General features: G+C 54.3%; 1 protein-coding gene across 1 annotated transcript in view; it reads left to right on the top strand.

Annotated features, from left to right (window-relative positions):
* The window catches only part of TBCD (tubulin folding cofactor D), a 176,669-nt gene that overhangs the window by 100,362 nt on the left and 58,345 nt on the right, over positions 1-17,962 (top strand). Inside the window, exons 15-16 of the mRNA XM_062175522.1 lie at positions 9,006-9,063; positions 12,547-12,576. Of these exons, the coding sequence (XP_062031506.1) occupies positions 9,006-9,063; positions 12,547-12,576 (88 nt within the window). The remainder of the gene's footprint in view (positions 1-9,005; positions 9,064-12,546; positions 12,577-17,962) is intronic.

Genomic DNA, 17,962 nt, shown 5'->3' with positions numbered 1-17,962 from the left:
GGAGTGCACACTGCTGGACGCTTGGCATGGTTCTAGGAGGTGCTTGGGAGCAGAGCCCTTGTGGCCTTGGCCGCTGCTGGTAGCGGTTCTCAGGAAAGCATCTGGGGCAGAGTGGGAGAAACACAGGAACCAGTGAGTCGATTGGATGTGTGTGCTTCCCCACCTCTGGACCCTGCCACTCAGCTGTCTGGTCTCCCTCTCCTGGCCGGGATTCAGGGTCCCTGTCCTCCTGAGCTTATGGGGTGGTGACTGTCAGAGCTGCTGTTTTCTTGTGGAAAATGCACAGCACTTGTGTCCCCAGTACAGTGACTGCGAAGTTAATTCTCTGTTTTCTGCACTGATTAATACTCTGTGCATGGACCCAAGTGTTCCTTTACATTTCAAGGCAGCTGCTCCATTTCTTTCTGTTTCCTAAGGAGCCAGAGGAGGGACACTGAGGGAGGTGACTCAGCATTCCTGTTGGCTAAGGGTGTGTGAGCCCACAGCTGAATCATCACACATTTCAAGCAGCCCTTCACCCGACAACTTTTACTAGGAAAGTGAACTAGGAAATAGATTTTGCAATTAGGCTCGAGTCCTAACAGCCACCTCCCACATCTCCGTGGAGGCCACCCCAAGTTCTTTACTGGATGCCTAAAGAGACCGTGAAACCACCTCGTGTGGAAACCAGACTCCTGGTTCTGGACACGCAGGCCTCCATGGGCCCAGGCCCCGTCTGGCTGCAGGCGCATTTGGTGGCAGGCTTGGCTCAGCCGTGGGCTGTGAGCACAGCTTTCCTGGTGGCTTCAGGATCAGTGTTTTGTGACGGGCACTTTATTCTGTCCTCGCCAGTGTTTCGTCTCAGCAAATACTCACCAGGGGCAGGAGAGGGATGGCAGGCCTGTTTCCTTTCCTGGAAGTGCAGCACTTGGGGCCTGTATCTTGTGATCTAGATTCCTGCACCAAAGCAAAGTCTACAGACAAGCTGAGGATCCTGCTCCTGTTCAGGGAGATAAGGTGTCAGGAAGTCATAAACAAGTCTGTCTGCTCCTATCTCGTCCACCCTTTAGGGAACAGCACAGCCAGAGGGCACTGGTGCTGGTTGCTGGTTGTGGAGAGTGGCTCACCCAAGGCCTCGGCAGCCTGGAGCAGGTGTGAGTTGCTCCGCGCTGCACAGGGGCTTGGCTGCAGGTGGTCTTCAGTGGCTGGTGCAGAGGAGGGTAGAAGAAATGACTGCGGGGCTTCGAGGCCCTGCCCCCCCCCAAGCCTAGGCAGGCGCCCACTTGCCACTCCCAAGCACCGGCCCTTGGGGAGATTCTTCCTCTGCTTTCTCATCCAGCTCCTCAACTTTCTAGAGGTCATTCTTTAACTTTGGAGCAAAGCAAGACAATGTTCCTTTTTTTTTTTTTTAAGATTTATTTATTTGAAAGTCAGAGTTAGAGTAGGAGAGGCAGACAGAGAGAGAGGTCTTCCATCCGCTGGTTCACTCCCCAGTTGGCTGCAACAACTGGAGCTGGGCCGATCTGAAGCCAGGAGCCAGGAGCTTCCTCCAGATTTCTAATGCAGGTGCAGGGGCCCAAGCCCTTGAGCTGTCTTCCACTGCTTTCCCGGGCAATAGCAGAGAGCTGGATTGGAAGTAGAGCAGCCAGGACTTGAACCAGCGCCTGTATGAGATGCCTGCACTGCAGGTGGTGGCTTTACCTGCTATGCCACAGCGCCGGCCCCCTGTTTTTCTTGATGTTTACGGCAACTGTCACAGAACAACAAATTCTTTAGATTGCTGATGCCTCCGCAGTAGCGCTGTGAGGTGAGCGGATGCTGTGATCACCTTGTTTCCCTGAAGATGAAGTGGGAGCAAAGCGCTGAGGGAACCTGCCCTAGTCTTGTGGCCAACAGGTGCCAAGCTGATCTTGGTGGTGGGCACCCAGGTCCCAACAACCCCTGGCTCATCTGAATGTGCCTCCCAAGTCGGGGGTTCCTTTTCAATGTGGGAAATTCTGGAGGTTGTGTCTCTCTTTCCCCCGGGACTCTGGTCCAGCAACATAGGAGGAGTGGGGCCTGGGACAAAAGAGATGGGATGGGCAAGGCAGAGGCTCAGCAGAGGCTCAGCAGGGAGTGTACACAGCTCTCCCCAGAACCGAGCGTCCCATCTTGTCTCTGTGAGGGCTGCCGATCCACACAAGGTGCATGAGCAACGCATCCGGCTTGAGTGCTGAGTGTGCAGAGAAGGGGTGCAGGGGTGACTCCAGAGGTGAAGGCCTTGACCTTGACAGAGCCAGCGAGAAAAGTGTCACCCATGGTGCGGCCACACTGTCACCGTGGTGATGATTCTGTAAAGTCAGAGGTCGAAGTGTGGAAACGCTGATTGCCGAGGAACCTGAGCACGACTGGGCAGGGGTATCTGCTGGCTGGTCTGCTCGGCGGTCCCAGGCGTGGGCTCTGAGGCCTGCTGGCTGTAGGCCCCTCTTCCCGTGTGCGTCATGGCACTGAGTGGAGTGGAGTACCCGGGTGCTGAGGGAACGCTGGCCCCTGTTACTGCTTTGTTTCTTGGAAGAGGAGAGGCAGATCTGGAGTCCATGGAGCAGTCCCTCGTGGTTGGCCAGGGCAGAGTTCTGGCTGGGCCACGGTGTGCCCAGATGCCACTGCTGCACAGGGAGGAGCCAAGCCTGTGCTGGGGGAGTCCCATGGAGGGTTGGGGGTCCTTTGGGGGTCCTGTGGGAGGAGTGGCCTGGGATGGGAGGGGCTATGGACATGACCTTCACTGGTGCTGTGAGTTGGGCCTGTGTGACCAGCAGGACAGCATGGCTGCTTAGCCTTCAGGGGCAGCTTCAGCCCGGAGTCTGTGGAGGTTCCTGTGGTTCCCAGGCACCTTTGATCTCTGCACAGGTTCAGTTTCTTGGACTTCCTGGGTGTGTCCAGTGCTGCTAGCCAGCTACCTCTGGGCCTCGCCACGACCCTGAAGCTGCCATGGGGTGGGGTTGGGGGCTGTTTGTGCTACTTCACCCAGAGTTAAGCCATTTCACAGGTCCCTTTCCCCGCGCCCACCTTGCACTGGAGCACAGGTGCCCTTTGGTGCCCCGCCCACCTGCACTTTCGGGCCAGTCTGACAGGTTCTGGGGGAACCCATGTTCCAGCCTCTCCCGGCCCCTCCAGACTCCAGGCATCCGGCAGGTGAGTCAGGGAGCAGCAGGTAAGCTGGGGTGCACCTCCCTGCCCAGGAGCCCGAGCCCGAGTATCGGCTGGGTGTGTCCCCCTGGATGTGCCTCCCTGCGTTTGGTGGAAGTGACCACATTGTAATTATCAGCCTTTCAGCCCAGTAATTCTGGCCCAAGATAAAATCTTGATATCTTTAACTGCTTTCACAAACTCTCTGTGAATCCTGCAGAAGTAGACGGTTGAGGTCGGACGTGATTCTCTCGGTGGGGTGGAGGTGAGAGTGCCAGGCGCCCTTGTTTCTGAGGGAGTCTGTTCTGGGGCTGTGGCTCGCGTTTCCTAACTGTTGCCTGGCTTTTTGTTTAGGAAACTGAGACTGATTGTACTGTCTCACTGTCCCTCTGTCTTACAAGTGTCAGAAAGGAACTATGTGGCAAATTTTCTCACGTTTTGAGGTAGCATTGGCTGCTTTCTAAAGGCCCGTGTTTCCTTGGCATTGCACTCAGGTGGCTCAGGCGATGGAAGATGCTGTGTGGGATATGGGGTGGGGGGTTCCTGAAGAGCCCAGTGTACTGAGAAGTGGTGAAACATGAGGTTCACATGGGGCATGGCAGCACCCCGGTCATCACGGGCGCATTTGCAGGAAGCAAAAGAAAAATGCACTGCACTGTTGTCAGTGTGCCTTGGTTGTCACCTGGTGATTTCCTCACCTGAAACTCTTTTGTAAGCCGGCTCCTGTGACATCAGCCGAGGCTGCCTGCAGGGCCCCTCCTGTGCCAGGGGCAGCATCTGACTCTCAGCCTCAAACCATGAGCAAAGCTGGCAGCGTGGGCTGCGGCCTGCGCCGGGCTCAGCAGTATCTCTTCCTCCAGGGCAAGGCTGGCCTGAAAAACCAGGAAGCAGCCGACCTCACTCACAGCCACCGCGAGGACAGCTTGCAGAGGGAGGGAGCTGTTGCTTTGTCCACGAGAAGTCAGGTGGGCACCACTGACCAGTGTCCCAGCCCTGTGAGGCCTGGCCAGCCTCTGCCTCCATGTCTTAGGTGTGGTTTATGTGAGCATTGGTCCTCATGGCTTAAAAAATGTTACCATAGGCAGAGCTTACATTTCACTTGAAGAAAGGTATGGTTTGCAATTTTCAGAAAACTTGGACAATAAATTACAGGTTTTATATTTAGAAAAATTTTGACTTCAAAATGGTAGGATTATAGTTATTTAAGGTAAAAACTGTGTGCATAGTGCTTTTTGTTGGTATAAAATGTCATACAAATATGAAAACTTGGGATGGGGTGAGAGCTGCTCCTTGGTATCCCTGCCAGAAGTGGGTCCCTGGAGCTCAGAGCAGGTTGAGGCCTGCAGCTTCCTCTCCACTTGAAGAAGAAAAGCCCTTTCTGCCTGACACCCCTTCTGTGTTGGGAAACCCTAGTGAAGTATCACATAAAGGTCTCCAGCGAAAGCAGACAGGTGAGGACACCCACGGCACGCTCCCGCTCAGACAGGCCAGCGTGCACTGCTGAGACGCGAGCCGAGAGTCGTGACTCACAGTGGCGTCATCCTGGAAGGGGCCCTGGGAGCAGGAGCTCTGAGGGAGCTTTCGTATTTATACTTAACCGACTTCACTAGCCCTGTCGTGCATGAAACCTACTAGTATTTCTAGATGAGCCAGTTTCGTTCTCAGAGAGTGAAGTCAGAGCTGCTTTTAAAAACCCGCTGCTCTCACAGGCAGTGCACGGTTGGTTTGTCGAGGTAACTCAGGGGAGGTCGTGCTTCTTGAACACCTGTTGGTGGTGAGAAGTGTGATGAGAGGGGGCAGCTGGTGACCTGCTTTAGGTGCTGCGGCCTGCACAGGACGCTACTCTGTGGTGTCTACGTCACCTGCTCGGTCTGTGTGGAGCCACTGTGTGGAGTCACATGGGTAGTGTGCATCCTAACAGGCTGATGGGAACAGCCCCACGTCTGTCCACGCAGAGGTCAACAACTGATGACCCTTCTTGGAAATGGGGCGCAGTCTGGGATCAGCCCACGGCCTTTTTCAGAGCTGTTGTTCTGTGGCCAGTGAACAGAAGAGCTGAAGCGAGTGGGCCAGTGCTGGCTCCAAGCACCGGGGAGAGGCCTGAAGGTAGTGCATGTACCTTGTCACCCTCCCACCGCCGGAGAAGCTGCCTGGCCCCCAGCACTGTGGTTCTGGGGAGGGTCTGGGAGGAGGGGAAACACCCATAGATAGCAGCCCTGGAAGCCTGCTCAGACCCTTACAGGGCCTGGCCCCTCCCCGCATCAGGGCCCGGGCAAAGCTGCTTGGGATGGTTCCTGTTGGCAGTTGACCCTACCTGTGCAGAGCCAGTCCTTGTGACGGAACGGATTTCCTGTCGTTCACTCTGGGCCCACAGCAGATGACAGGCAGACCCACGTTGTGTGAAGGCAACAAGACTGAACATTATTTTCCTTAGTGGCTGTGTCAGAATAAGATAAGTCATGGAAGCTTGGTTGAGACTGAACCCTTGGTTGGCTTTGCCCCAGGGTTGAGTGTCCTCAGCGGGTGGAGGTGGTGTAGGATGTCCACAGGGTGTCCTGGGAGCAGAGTGGGGGCCAGGTGTCCACAGGGCACAGGGCGGGAGACAGAGGGCGTCCTTTTCTGACTGCCCTCAGCGTGTTCATGTCATGCCACAGCTGTGGAAGCCTGGAGCACGGGGATGATTTTTAGTTTCTTTTCTGTATTTGCTCCATTCTGTGCTCGTTAGTTGATGTTTCATCATTTATTTACTTTTAATGATTTACTTATGTGTAAGGCAGAGTGATGAGAGAGAGAGAGAGATCAGTCATGTGTCTGCTGGTTCACTCCCCAGATGGCTGCAACAGTGAAGTCTGGGCCAGGCTGAAGCCAGGAGCCAGAGCTTCATCTGGTCTCCCACGTGGGCTGCTGAAGCCCCGCGTTTGGGACTGATGTTAGAGGAAAGTAGAGGTTCCTGGCCCACGTCTTTTCCTAGAACACACGGCTTTCATTAGTATGTAATGCAATACCTAAATTCCCATTAATTCTGACAATGTATTTAAAATAAAATTATCAAGAGATTGTTTTCTTTTAAAAATTTTTGTGAGATAGAGAGACGGAGATCTCCCATCAACAGGAAACTGGCATTGGTAACAGATGCTGGACTCAAATCCAGGTACCCTGAGGTGCGGACAACCAAATGCCCACCCACAATATTAAGAACAGTAGTTAGGGTCAGTGCTGTGGCATAGTGGGTAAAGTCACTACCTATGACACCAGCAATCCCATATGGATGCTGGTTTGAGCCCTGGTTGCTCCATGTTTGATTCAGCTTCCTGCTAATGTGCTTGGGAAAACAGTGGAGGATGGCCCAAATCCCTGGGCCCCTGCACCCATGTGGGAGAACCAGAAGAAGCTCCTGGCTCCTGGCTTTGGCCTGGCCCAGCACTGCCTGTTGGAATCATCTGGGGAGTGAACCAACAGATGGAAGATCCCTGTCTCTCCCTCTCTGTAATTCTGACTTTCAAATAAATAAATAAATCTTTAGAAAAACAACAGTAGTTGTATAACTTCGAGTTATTAAATACATGTCTTCATCAGTTTTGTAATTTCCAAGATTTTGTTAACAAGAACCATTATGACACATTGGGACAGTCAGTCTTGAAATGTACCTGCTGTGGTAAGGTGAATGACCTTTAGCTTTTGTTTATTTATTTATTTTTTCTCATTCTGGTTACAGTTTGTTGTATAATAATGAGTTGAGAGAGAAGGGAATAATTTTCTGTTAATTGAGTTATCTAAATTACTTTGAGTTTCACTTGGCATAAGAAGTTAACATAAAGTGTCGTAGATATTAGCACTGTCTTTTCTTTTTTTAAGATTTATTTATTTGTTTGAGAAAAAGAGATCTTCCAAAGCCAGGTGCTTCATCTAGGTCTCCCATATGGATGGCAGGGGGCCTGAACACTTGGGCCGTCTTCTGCTTTTCTCAGACTGTTACTAGGGAGCGGGATGGGAAGTGGAGCAGCTGGGACATGAACTGGCATCTGTATGGGACACCAGCATTGCAGGTGGTGGCTTTACCCGCTGCGCCTCAATGCCAGCCCTACTAGCACTGTCTTTTTTTTCTTTAAGATTTATATATTTGTTTGAAAGTCAGAGATATAGAGCAAGAGAGGAGAGACAGAGACAGAGAGAGAGTCTATCTGCTTTTTTCACTCATCTGGCTGCAGTGGCCCAGGACTGGACCAGGCCAAAGGCAGGAGCCAGGAGTTTCCTCCAGGTCTCCCACGTGGGTGCCGGGGCCCAGGGATTTCAGCCATCATCTGCTGCTTTCCCAGGTACATTAGCAGGGAGCTGGATTGGAAGTAGAGCATCCAGGACTCAAACCGGTGCCTACATGGGATGCTGGCACTGCAGACAGCGGCTTAACTGACTGCACCACAGCACTGGCTCCTCTACACTGTATCTTTTAAGATCATCAGATAATTAGTTTCTTTTCAAAATCCTTTTAGTTTTGAACAAGTTTAAGGTGTAAAGAATTATAAAAACAACACAGCTTTCCTAATCCCTTCCTTGGTGCCTCAGTGACCACCTTAGGTGTCCAGACCAAGGGGCTACCTACCCCTGATGCAGGTGTGCCAGCTCCCCAGTGCAGCCTGCTGTCCTGTCCAGTTCTGTCCAGGATCTAGGGGACCACAAATCTCGGTTCCGCTCCTCTGACAGCGCCTCTGTCTTTATGTCATGATCCAGGGCAGTTTTACTGAGCACGTGTCCCCTTGTGGTTATGGTGGTTTTCCGGCTGTGCATCCACTGTGTCGTCACCCCTGGGATGCTCCCTAGTCTGTGGCTCTTGACCACAGTGTGTGGGAAGAGTGCTGGTCAGATTCCCTCCCTTGGGGTGTGGGGTTTCCTCTGGTGTGGACTGGGTGACCGCATTTCAGTGCTGTAGGGTGCTCAGTCTCCCCCAACTGCCTGGTTGGGGTCTGCCCATGTCTCCACGTGAAGTGACAGTTTTCCCTTTGTAAATAATGAGAGTTCAAGATTGTGTAGGTCCCTCGTTGCCTCTCGTCTGCGCATCACAGGGCCGTGCCTGTGGCAGCCGCAGGGGTCTCTTGTCCCTCCTTCTTCCCACCTCCATTGACTGCAGCTCTCTGTCAAGGAAACCTGGTCCTGATTTAGCTGCTCGCTGATGGAGTGTGGACGCCCCCTGCATCCTTGGGCTGTCTGTAGAAGCTGTGCTGTATTTTGTCTTGGGTTGTTCCAGCTTTAGCTGCCTTAGGTTGGACTCCATGTCCTGTCACCACGACCTGTTATTTGTCCTTTTGTGTGTGTGGAGTATTTGGAGTCGTAGTCGTGGCTACGATGGTGACTGTGGCTGGCTGCGGTGTCTCTGCAGCATCCCTGGGTGAAGCCTGATGCCATTGTCCGGGCAGATGCTGGTGCAGGATGCGCTGTGTCCAGTGCAGATGACGTCCACTGAGCAACGCCCCCACTGCTCAGCATGGTCCCAAAGGCCTGGTGTCTTTCTTCCACGCTGGTTTGCTGCCACTTTTCCTCTAGGCCACTGCTCTCTCTGCCTTTCCTGGGATCCATCCCCCTTCTCTGCCTCCCCCAAGCAGAGCAAGCATGTTCTTTCTCCTGTGACTTTAGGGTGTGCCTCTCTGAGGCTCTTGTTAGACCTGGGGCCAGCTACCCTCAGCTCCCTTATGCCTGCCATCTTGGAGGTGGCATGTGTCTGCCTGGAGCCCCCAGGTGCCTTGGGCTGCGTCACCTGCAGCTTGGACTCCGTGGGCTGGGTGGGTGGGCGAGTTGTGAACCAGAAATCTTGTCAGTCTCCTTGCTTTGCAGATTTCCTTTTCACTCATCATTCCCTCTTTCCACAGCGCCCTGGTCATCGCCGCAGTGTTTGACCGAAACATAAACTGCAGAAGAGCCGCCTCCGTAAGTCTCCCCTTCCTAGGGTCCCTTTCCTGAGGTGGGCCACCCCTGACTGTGCCTGCTGCCTCGGCCTCTCTCCCTTGTGCACACTGCAGTAGACCCAGCTCTTGTCTACCCTGGGCTCCCTGGGAAGGGCAGAGTGAGGTACCCCCACCCCAGGGGCCATGAGCTGCCGCTGTCGTGGGTGGGTAGTGTCTGTGAGCGTGCTCTGCTCTGTTCTGAAGCAGGGGGAATGGAGCTTTGTGAACTTGACAGTTGTGACAGCAATGCACTAACCCTTAGAGGCAGCCCTAAAAGGAGCTGTCGCCAAGCAGTGCTCAGCTGTGCTTTCCCCGACCACACTCTGCCTGGGCCTCCCTGGATGTGAGATTTCTTAGGCTTTGAATGCAGATACTGGTCCCCACCAGGATGAGCCAGTGATATCCGGACACAGCAAGCTCTGTGGTCGCCTCCCATTCAGCAGACCCAAGTGCTGTCTCCAGCATAGATCTGGCTGCCTCCTGGAGGCTCTTGGGGAGGTTCTGTGGAGGCTCTGGGGGCTCCTGAGAGGCCCTAGGGAGGCTCTGAGGAGGCCCTGGGGGAGCCCTGGGGGCACCCTGGGGAGGCTGGAGCAGCTCCATGAGATCTGGCTTTTTCCTGCTTGGCTGCCACTGGTTCATGACTTAGATTAAGGTTTAAAATTTGTTTATTTGACAGGCAGAGAGAGAGAGAGAGAGAGAGAGAGAAAGAATATCTTCCATCTGCTGGTTCACTTCCCAAATGGCCGCAATGGCTTGGGCTAGGTCAAGCCGTTGCCAGGAGATTGGAACTCTATTAGGGTCTCCCATGTGGATGGCAGGAGCCAAAGCACATGGGCCATCTTCCACTGCTTTCCCAGGAAACTGGATTGGAAGTAGAGCAGCTGGGACTCGAACTAGCACCCATGTGGGATGCTGTCCTTGTAGGCGGTGGCCTAAGCTGCTGTCCTACAACACTGGCCCCTGGAGCTGGGAATTGAACCCAGGCTCTCTGGTATGGAATATGGGCCTCTCGACCATGAGGCTCAATGGCTGCCCCATGGTACCATTTTGAAAGAGTAATTTGGAGAAAGCATCATGAAGGCCAGCGTGGAGTCGTCTGAGCCTTGCTTCTGCTCAGCCCTTAGGCGTGGAGTGTGAGGGAGAACAGCCATCTGGGCAGTGTGCCCGCGGGGCAGCTGTGATGTGGGAGTGGCACTTCCTGTGCGTCCCCACACAGCAGCATGGGCTGGTGATGTTCATTCCTCTTCCATATGAAAGAAGCATCTGGGAGCGGTCCAGGGCCGTGGGGCAGCTCTGTGGTCATGGTTTCTGTCCTTCTGCTCCCCTGTCTCAGGCTGTGGCTTCTCTTCTTGAGGCCAGCCTTGGTCATGGTCAGGAAAGGAGAAGGCAGAAGAGCTGCCCTGGGCTGACCACCCCTCTCTACAGGCTGTCCAGGGCCCCCAGCAGTGTGTCTCCCACCGACCCCCACACACCGTGCCCCTCTGCTGGTGTCCCTGTGCTGTGCCACATGGGTGCCCGCCCGGAGGCTGTGCAGTGTGCGCTGTGGTGGAGCAGGCTCAGTCAGGGAGGGAGACCAGGTGTGAGCAGACATGTCCTCCTGCTACAGGGCCTGTCGCTCTGCGGATGAGGGACGTCTGCGTGTTCGTCTCTGGGCCTGGAGATGCCTCCTGAACTGCAGTGTGGGAAGAGCTGCCTCAGTGCTGGGCTATCCACGCTGCCTTCTGTGTTGTGGTGTGCGTGTGGCGTGTCATTATTTAGTCTGTGCCACTTGTGGGTTCTTCTGGACACCCCTGGCAGGTGGAGGATGTCCCTTCCCCCTGCTCTTACGTCGAGGTGTTTGAGTCTTGCGTGTGTTGGGTGCTGAGGGGATCGTGTGGATTTGCCCTGCACTGCTCCTCTTTCTGTGTGGTGGGTTCAGCTGTGAGTGTGCATCCATGAGGGATGGAAAGGACTCCACTCAAGTGTGTGCCCGCTCTCTGGTTGGCTGCATGTTTCTTGCTGTTGAGTTTTGGGAGTTCTCTGTGAGGTCTGGACACTGGCCCTCGCTGGCTTGCTGGTCTTCCTCCTGGGCCTCTGCATCGTCTTCCGTGGAGCACTCTTTTCTCTCCGCAGGGCCTCGTTCACCAGCTGCTTTCTTCTGTGGGTCTGTTTTCAGTGTCAGATCTAAGACTGTTTGCCTGGCCCTGAGTCCCACTGGTTTTCCCCATGTGTGTCCTCGTCTGCCCGTGACCCAGCGTCTCCTGTGCCTGTTGTGGTCAGCGTCGTGTGTGGTCATTGCATCCGTGTTTCTCTCCTGCCTGTAAGCTGTGTGTCTGCCCTGTCAGGACACACGGGCACGGTCACAGCCTTCATGTTGCATGGGGCGATTGTTTCCTCATTTCTTTTTTTCAAGAGTGTTTTGCCCATTCTAGGGATTTTCCACTTAAACCTTTTTGTTCCATTGTGATGATGTCACCACAATAATGAATGTGTTCACAGATGTTATATGTCACTTAAATTAGCGTTTTATATTTCTAGCATTGCCTTTTGGTTATTTTTGTTTCTTAATGAATTCATTATAAAAGTTACAAGATGGCAAACAGCAAAAATCAAGTTTTGCTGCTCCCAGGTCAGGAGCTGCCCAGGGCCATCTGGAGTGCCGGTCCCCTTGCATCTCCACGCTGTCACTGGGCCCCTCCCCGGAGACTGTGCATGTCTGTAGCATGGCACAGGAGCTCCTGGTGTCCACCAGGGCAGGACATGCTGGTCCTGGCCTCCCTGACCTCTGTCTCCCCTCCCACAGGCCACTCTTGCTTAGGCCCAGCTGTTGTTGCGGTGTGGGGCAGCTTTGCTTGGTCTGTGTGGTGGCTGATGTCACCTGTGTCTCCCACCCTGGATGCTTTGGGGGACCTGAGGCACCCGCTGGGTGGCAGGGCATGGCACCTGAGGAGGACAGGGTGGAGATGGGGAAGAGAGGGGCTATGAGGGAGGAAGTTCGCATTTGACCTCTGAGTAGCCAGGTTTTTGCCTTGTGAGCAGGTGTGGCATGGCTCAGGAGCTCAGCTGAGATGCCCCTGTCCCCTCTCTGAAGGCAGCTCGCAGATGTCAGCTGATGAACGTGGGCTGTGGCTGTGAGCTCCCCAGGGAAGACACTGGGGCCTTGGGCCTTCCTCAGACCAGGCTGTTTGGCTCTTTCATTTCATAACCTGGGGTGCTGATGTGGGCTCTGCCTTCTCAGGTAAGACCACTTACCAGGATGTCCTGGGGTTTATGAACTCGAATTTTTAAATTGTGGTTTTAAAAAGCACCAGGACATGAAATGGGAGTGACAAACTTCCCTTGAGGCTCAGCTCAACCAACAATGAGGACTTTTATTTAAAAAATAAAGCCATGGGTCATTTATCCTGTGCCGTGTTTGTTTTGAGTTTGTCCTCTGATGTCTGGCAGAGAGCAGGCCTCACTCAGCTGTTTGTTCTTCTCTTCCCAGGCCGCCTTCCAGGAGAATGTGGGGAGACAGGTAAGGCCACTTCTCAGTCCTCGTTCCTGACACTTCCTGTCCTCTGGAGGCCGTGATCTGGAAACCTGGACACTTGGTGTCCTCTTGTGTTGTCCCACGAGGGTAAAGAGCTTGTCTGACGAACACAGTGGCTCCACACAGGGGCACTGACACAGCGTGGGTTCTACAGGAAACTTTTCCACACGCACAGATCAAAAACCACACAGCTTTGTGCTCAGTCAAGAATACACACAGCCGCAGTTGCCAAGGGCGCTGAGGGGTGAGCCAGGTTCCTGGGACCGGCTGGCCCTCCCTGTCCCATTTCTCTGGCAGGAGCTGGCAGGTTGGTCCCAGCTCCTGCCTACTGGGACCACAGCAAAGCCCAGAGGCAGCTTCTGAAAGCTGTTGCTTCCATGACCCCTGTCATGGTAACCAGCATCCGAGGGAGTAGCTGGGCTGCCCTCCCTCTGACCCTGCAGTCTGGCTGCTGGGCTGAGCCTCGCCTGGGAAGGGGGTCCCAGGTCACTCCCTTGTGTGTGACCCTGACGCATCCAGGGTGTGGTTGGGCCTGGGCTGGCAGGCAGCAGTGAGAACTGACCTGGAAGAGGAAGGGGGTTCTCAGAAAGGTTTGAGAATGTGGGGCAGGCTGATGGGAGGTGTCCAGCTCCGGGGTTAGAGGTTAGCCAGGCACCCCAGTTGTGCCCACACTGGAAGTAAGGAAGGGAGGGAGTAACAGAGCCAGGCTGGGGCATGGGGGCATCACATGTTCCAGCAGGGGGCTTGGCAGATGGCCTTGGAGAGATGCACCAGGTCGAGGCTGGCCTGGGAGGCAGGCAGGCACCGGCAGCACTGATGAGGAGGCTGCTGCCGGGACTGCCTTACCCCGGGGCACTGGGGCACCCCAGAGAGAGAAGCCCAGGAGATGTGCGCACCTGGCCTTTGGCGGGAAGGGGAAGATCGCAGGGCTGTGCCTGAGACCCTCCTTCCTCGGGAGCTTTCCCGGTCAGGCCCCTGCTCACAGAGCAGCCTTGGCGGCTGGAGCTGTGGAGGACCCTGGCCCAGCCAACACTTCCGGCTTCCACAGGGAAGTGATGTTGCCTTCGCACAGTGAGGACGTTCTGCTGAAGGGGGCACAGTCCGGCCGGCTGTAGTGAGGCCACGGCTGCTTTGCTGTCTTACTCTTCTGTGAGCCCTCAGTGATGTCTGTCTTTGGCCCAGAGGAGCGCCCTAAACCAGCGCTTCCCCTGTGTGAACAAACGTCACCATCTCCTGGAGCGTCCCATGCAGTAGGTGGGGTGGGAGCAGGTTGAGAAGCGGCTTCACGCTCCCTGCTGCGCCCCCTGTGAGAGTGGTCACTGAGGCAGGACAGGCACCGCCTGGCTCCTCAGACTCTCACTGAGGACCTCCCCTCCCCTCTGTAGGTGATGCACCACCCCTGCCCGCAGTCGGGGCTCAGCAACCCTCCAGAGCTGGTGGGCCATCTGACCATGCTGAGGTGGAGGGCTCCAGACCCTCCTGCAGGCTCTCCTCCCTGTGGTCCTCAGCCCAGGGTGCCCCTTCCTGCAGGGCTGGGGGCAGGAGATGGCGTGAGGGTGCTGTGTGTGGTAGAGAGGGCCCTTCCTTCGTGTGCTCTGGCTGTGAGCCGTCCTGGGCCCATCCCCAGGAGCAAGTGAAGATGTAGGTAGGAGCTGGGGTGACCTCAGCAGGGAGGGAGGACATGAGCTGGACACAGATGGCTGCTGCTGCAAAGGTCCTTCCAGACCAGCGGGAAGTCCTGGAGGCAAGGTGTCCATCCTGGACAGCAGAGTCTACTGGAGAGGTGGATGGAACTGGAAACGTAGTAAAACCTGCGTTGGTGAGGGATAGTACAGGGTTCGTGTTGCTTTCAGAGCAGGAGCCCCTGTCTCAGGGTCCACGTCTGGTCTGAGCTCTGGAAATATGTGTGGCGTGCTCTCTGTGAGGACCAGCTTAACATGTGTCATACTACACGAAAGAGTGCCACCCAGGCCAAGGGAAGGGGTGGGAACCACAGGCGAGGGGGTTGTCTGTGGGGTAAGAAGGGGACCTGCTGGAAGCCACTTGGCTGAGTTGAGGGAGTCACCAGACGTCCTGCGAAGTCACAGCCTGGCAGTCTCCTTCCTGCCCTGCAGCACCCGCTGTGGGAGAAGAGCATGCAGAGGCCGGGGCAGAAGCCGTGCACCACACAGGCCCTGCTGAGGCCCTCGGAGGAGAAAGGGTGGGACCGGGGAGTAGTGGGGGTGCCCAGGGTCCATGTTGGGGCCATGTGAGGGGGTAGATTTGAGTCCAGTTCCCTTGGAGTTGGATGGTCAGGGGAAGGAAAGGCCTTTAACCTTGGTCTAACTTTAGGCCAGCAAGCAGAGAGCAGAATATTCTGGAATGCATCATCCCCACCTTCCTTGTCAAGGCCTCTCAGCCTGGCCTGTGCTCTGGCTGTGGGGTGGCCTTGAGGCCAGCGGCTGCACGTGGGACCTGTCTTCCTCTTGTGCTGGCTGCACTTGGAGGTGTGAAGTGGGCGTGTGCATCACGTAAGGAGCCCAGTGGAGAAATCACACAATGTGAAGGAATTGCTGGTCTCTTGCAGGGTCAGTGTGTGCCCTGTCCCACATGAAGCCGTGTCCTTCCAAGGCTTGATGAACATTTGAGGAGGGTGAGAACTTGCCAGAACAAACAGCCATGACAGTTAGGGAAGCACATTTGAACAGGCCATTTTCCATGCACAGGTTCAGAATAAGTTGGTAGGAAGTGTGTGGTGTGTACTGTTGACAACAAAGGGCCTGGCCATTCCCTGTCTTCAGGGCCTGTTTCTTTCTTTCTTTTTTTTTAAAGATTTATTTTATTTATTTGAAAGAGTTACAGAGAGAGGGAGAGACAGAGAGAAAGGTCTTCCATTGCTGGTTCACTCCCTAGATGGCCCTAACGGCTGGAGCTGCGCTGATCCGAAGCCAGGAGCCAGGAGCTTCTTCTAGGTCTCCCATGTGAGTGCAGTGGCCCAAGGACTTAGGTCATCCTCCACTGCTATCCCAGGCCATAGCAGAGAGATGAATTGGAAGAGGAACAGCCGGGACTTGAACCAGCGCCCATATGGGATGCCAGCACTGAAGGCCAGGGCTTTACCCCGCAATGCTACAGCGCCGGCCCCATCCAGGGCCTATTTCTGTTGAGCCAGTAGGCATATCCTTAGGGCTCCTGGACTGTAGTCTTTGGACTGAAGCACCAAGGAAATTTTCAGGAGGAATTAGCAAGCTACGAAATGAGGGGCTCCTTAAGATGGGATGTCCCTGTGAGACCCAGCCTAGGAAACCTCTCTCTGAGGTGCTGTCGACTGCTGATCCCAGTACTCCTGCCTGGGCCCCCCGTTTAGTTCTTGTGTTGAGAGACAGATGACCAGAAGGGACTTGGACCGTGAAGTTTTTTTTTGTTTTTAAAGATTTATTATTTCTTTATTTGAAAGGCAGAGTTAACAGAAGCACAGAGAGAGAGAGAGAGATCTTCCATCTACTGGTTCACTCCGCAAATGGCCACAGTGGCTGGAGCTGGACTGATCTGGAACCAGGAACTTCTTCTGGGTCTCCCATGCAGGTGCAGGGGCCCAAGGACTTGGGCCATCTTCTGCTTTCCCAGGCCATAGCAGAGAGCTGGATCAGAAGTGGAGCAGCCAAGTCTTGAACCTATGCCCATATGGGATGCTGGCACTGCAGGGGGAGGCTTTACCTGCAATGCCACAGCGCCGGACCCCAGTGTATGTTTTACAAGAAAAAATGCATTCAGTTTTTTTTTTTTTAAATATTTATTTATTTATTTGAAAGAGTTACAGAGAGGCAGAGAGGGGAAGAAAGAGAGATCCTCCACCCGCTGGTTCACTTCCCAAATGGCCGCGATGGCTGGAGCTGTGCCAGTCCGAAGCCAGGAGCCTGGAGCTTCTTTCTGGTCTCCCACATGGGTACAGGGGCCCAGGTGGGCCATCTTCCACTGCTTTCCCAGGCCATAGCAGAGAACTGGATCAGAAGTGGAACAGCCAGGACTCAAACTGGTGCCTATATGGGATGCTGGCACTGCAGGTGGTGGCTTTACCCACTATGTCACAGTGCCAGCCCCATATTCAGTTCCATACACGCATGCACAAAACATACCCACACACAACACACCAGATACCCATACATACAATCTACAAACATACAGACCATGTGCATGGCACACATGTACACAACACACATCTATATATCCACACACACAATATCCACAAACACCACATACAACATGTACATGTAATGGATGCACGCCACACACCCACATACCCAGACATAGGGTAGACCCAAATGCAGCACACACACCACATGCATGGTAAAGATGCACACAGTACACACCCACGTACCCACATACATACACAAACATATGCCACATACATAACATATACACATAATACACATGCACAGAAAACACAAACATGATACAACAGATACCCATGCATACAGTATACACAAACACAATAATGCCACATAACACACTGGTGAATAGCACACCTGGATACCCCCCAAAATACACACAATGCACAAAACACATACACACAATACACATAGGCACACCACAACATACCACATGTGACACAGATCATGTAGCTACATATCCATGTGCATGATATACGCTGCACATACCCATGCACAGACACACAGAATACACCACCTAAAAGACAGCCATGTATGCAGCACCCACCCACATACCCATGCACACAATATGTACAACAACAACATATGCCATTCATGATACAGATAGGTACAACACCAGCCCACATACCCACGTGTACAGTATACATAGACACAACACACGTGCTACACACTTGACACACTGCAGAACCGCACAGTACCTCCCCCTCACAGGGTATGCACAAGTGCACACAGCAGACCCCACATGTAGTACACACAGACATAGCACGCATACCACTCACACAAGCACATGCCCCAGTGATTACCTGCCGTAAGGACAGGAAGCGCACACCCTCTGGTCACAGCCCTTTGGTCTGGAACATTCCCAGACAGCCCTGGTGGGAAAGGAAATGTTCTTCCAGCCTCAGGCCAGCCCCTTTCCCCTGAGGCCTCCCTGCTGGGGTTCTCCCTGTCACTCCTACACCTGAGAAGAGGACACACTTATAAAGCTCACAGCACAGAAGATGAAATCACACCACAGGTCAGAGAAGAGCAGGGCCCTGCCCTGCCACCTGCTCAGGCTGACCCACCCTCTTCCCTCATCTCTGTGTCCACGTGGCCTGTGTGAGGCTTCCTAAAGACTCATTCATCTGCTTGGGCAGGCCTGGGCAAGCCTCTTGGTGTGGGAAGTAGGTGCCTGGTACATGAGGAGGGGCCTGGAAGTGAGGTAGGGGTGCTCAGGGTAG

Source organism: Lepus europaeus, chromosome 18 (genome assembly GCF_033115175.1).
Source record: "Lepus europaeus isolate LE1 chromosome 18, mLepTim1.pri, whole genome shotgun sequence".
Taxonomy (NCBI): Eukaryota; Metazoa; Chordata; class Mammalia; order Lagomorpha; family Leporidae; genus Lepus; species Lepus europaeus.
Note: the sequence above shows the minus strand (reverse complement) of the source record. Positions and strands in the feature narration are given on the sequence as shown.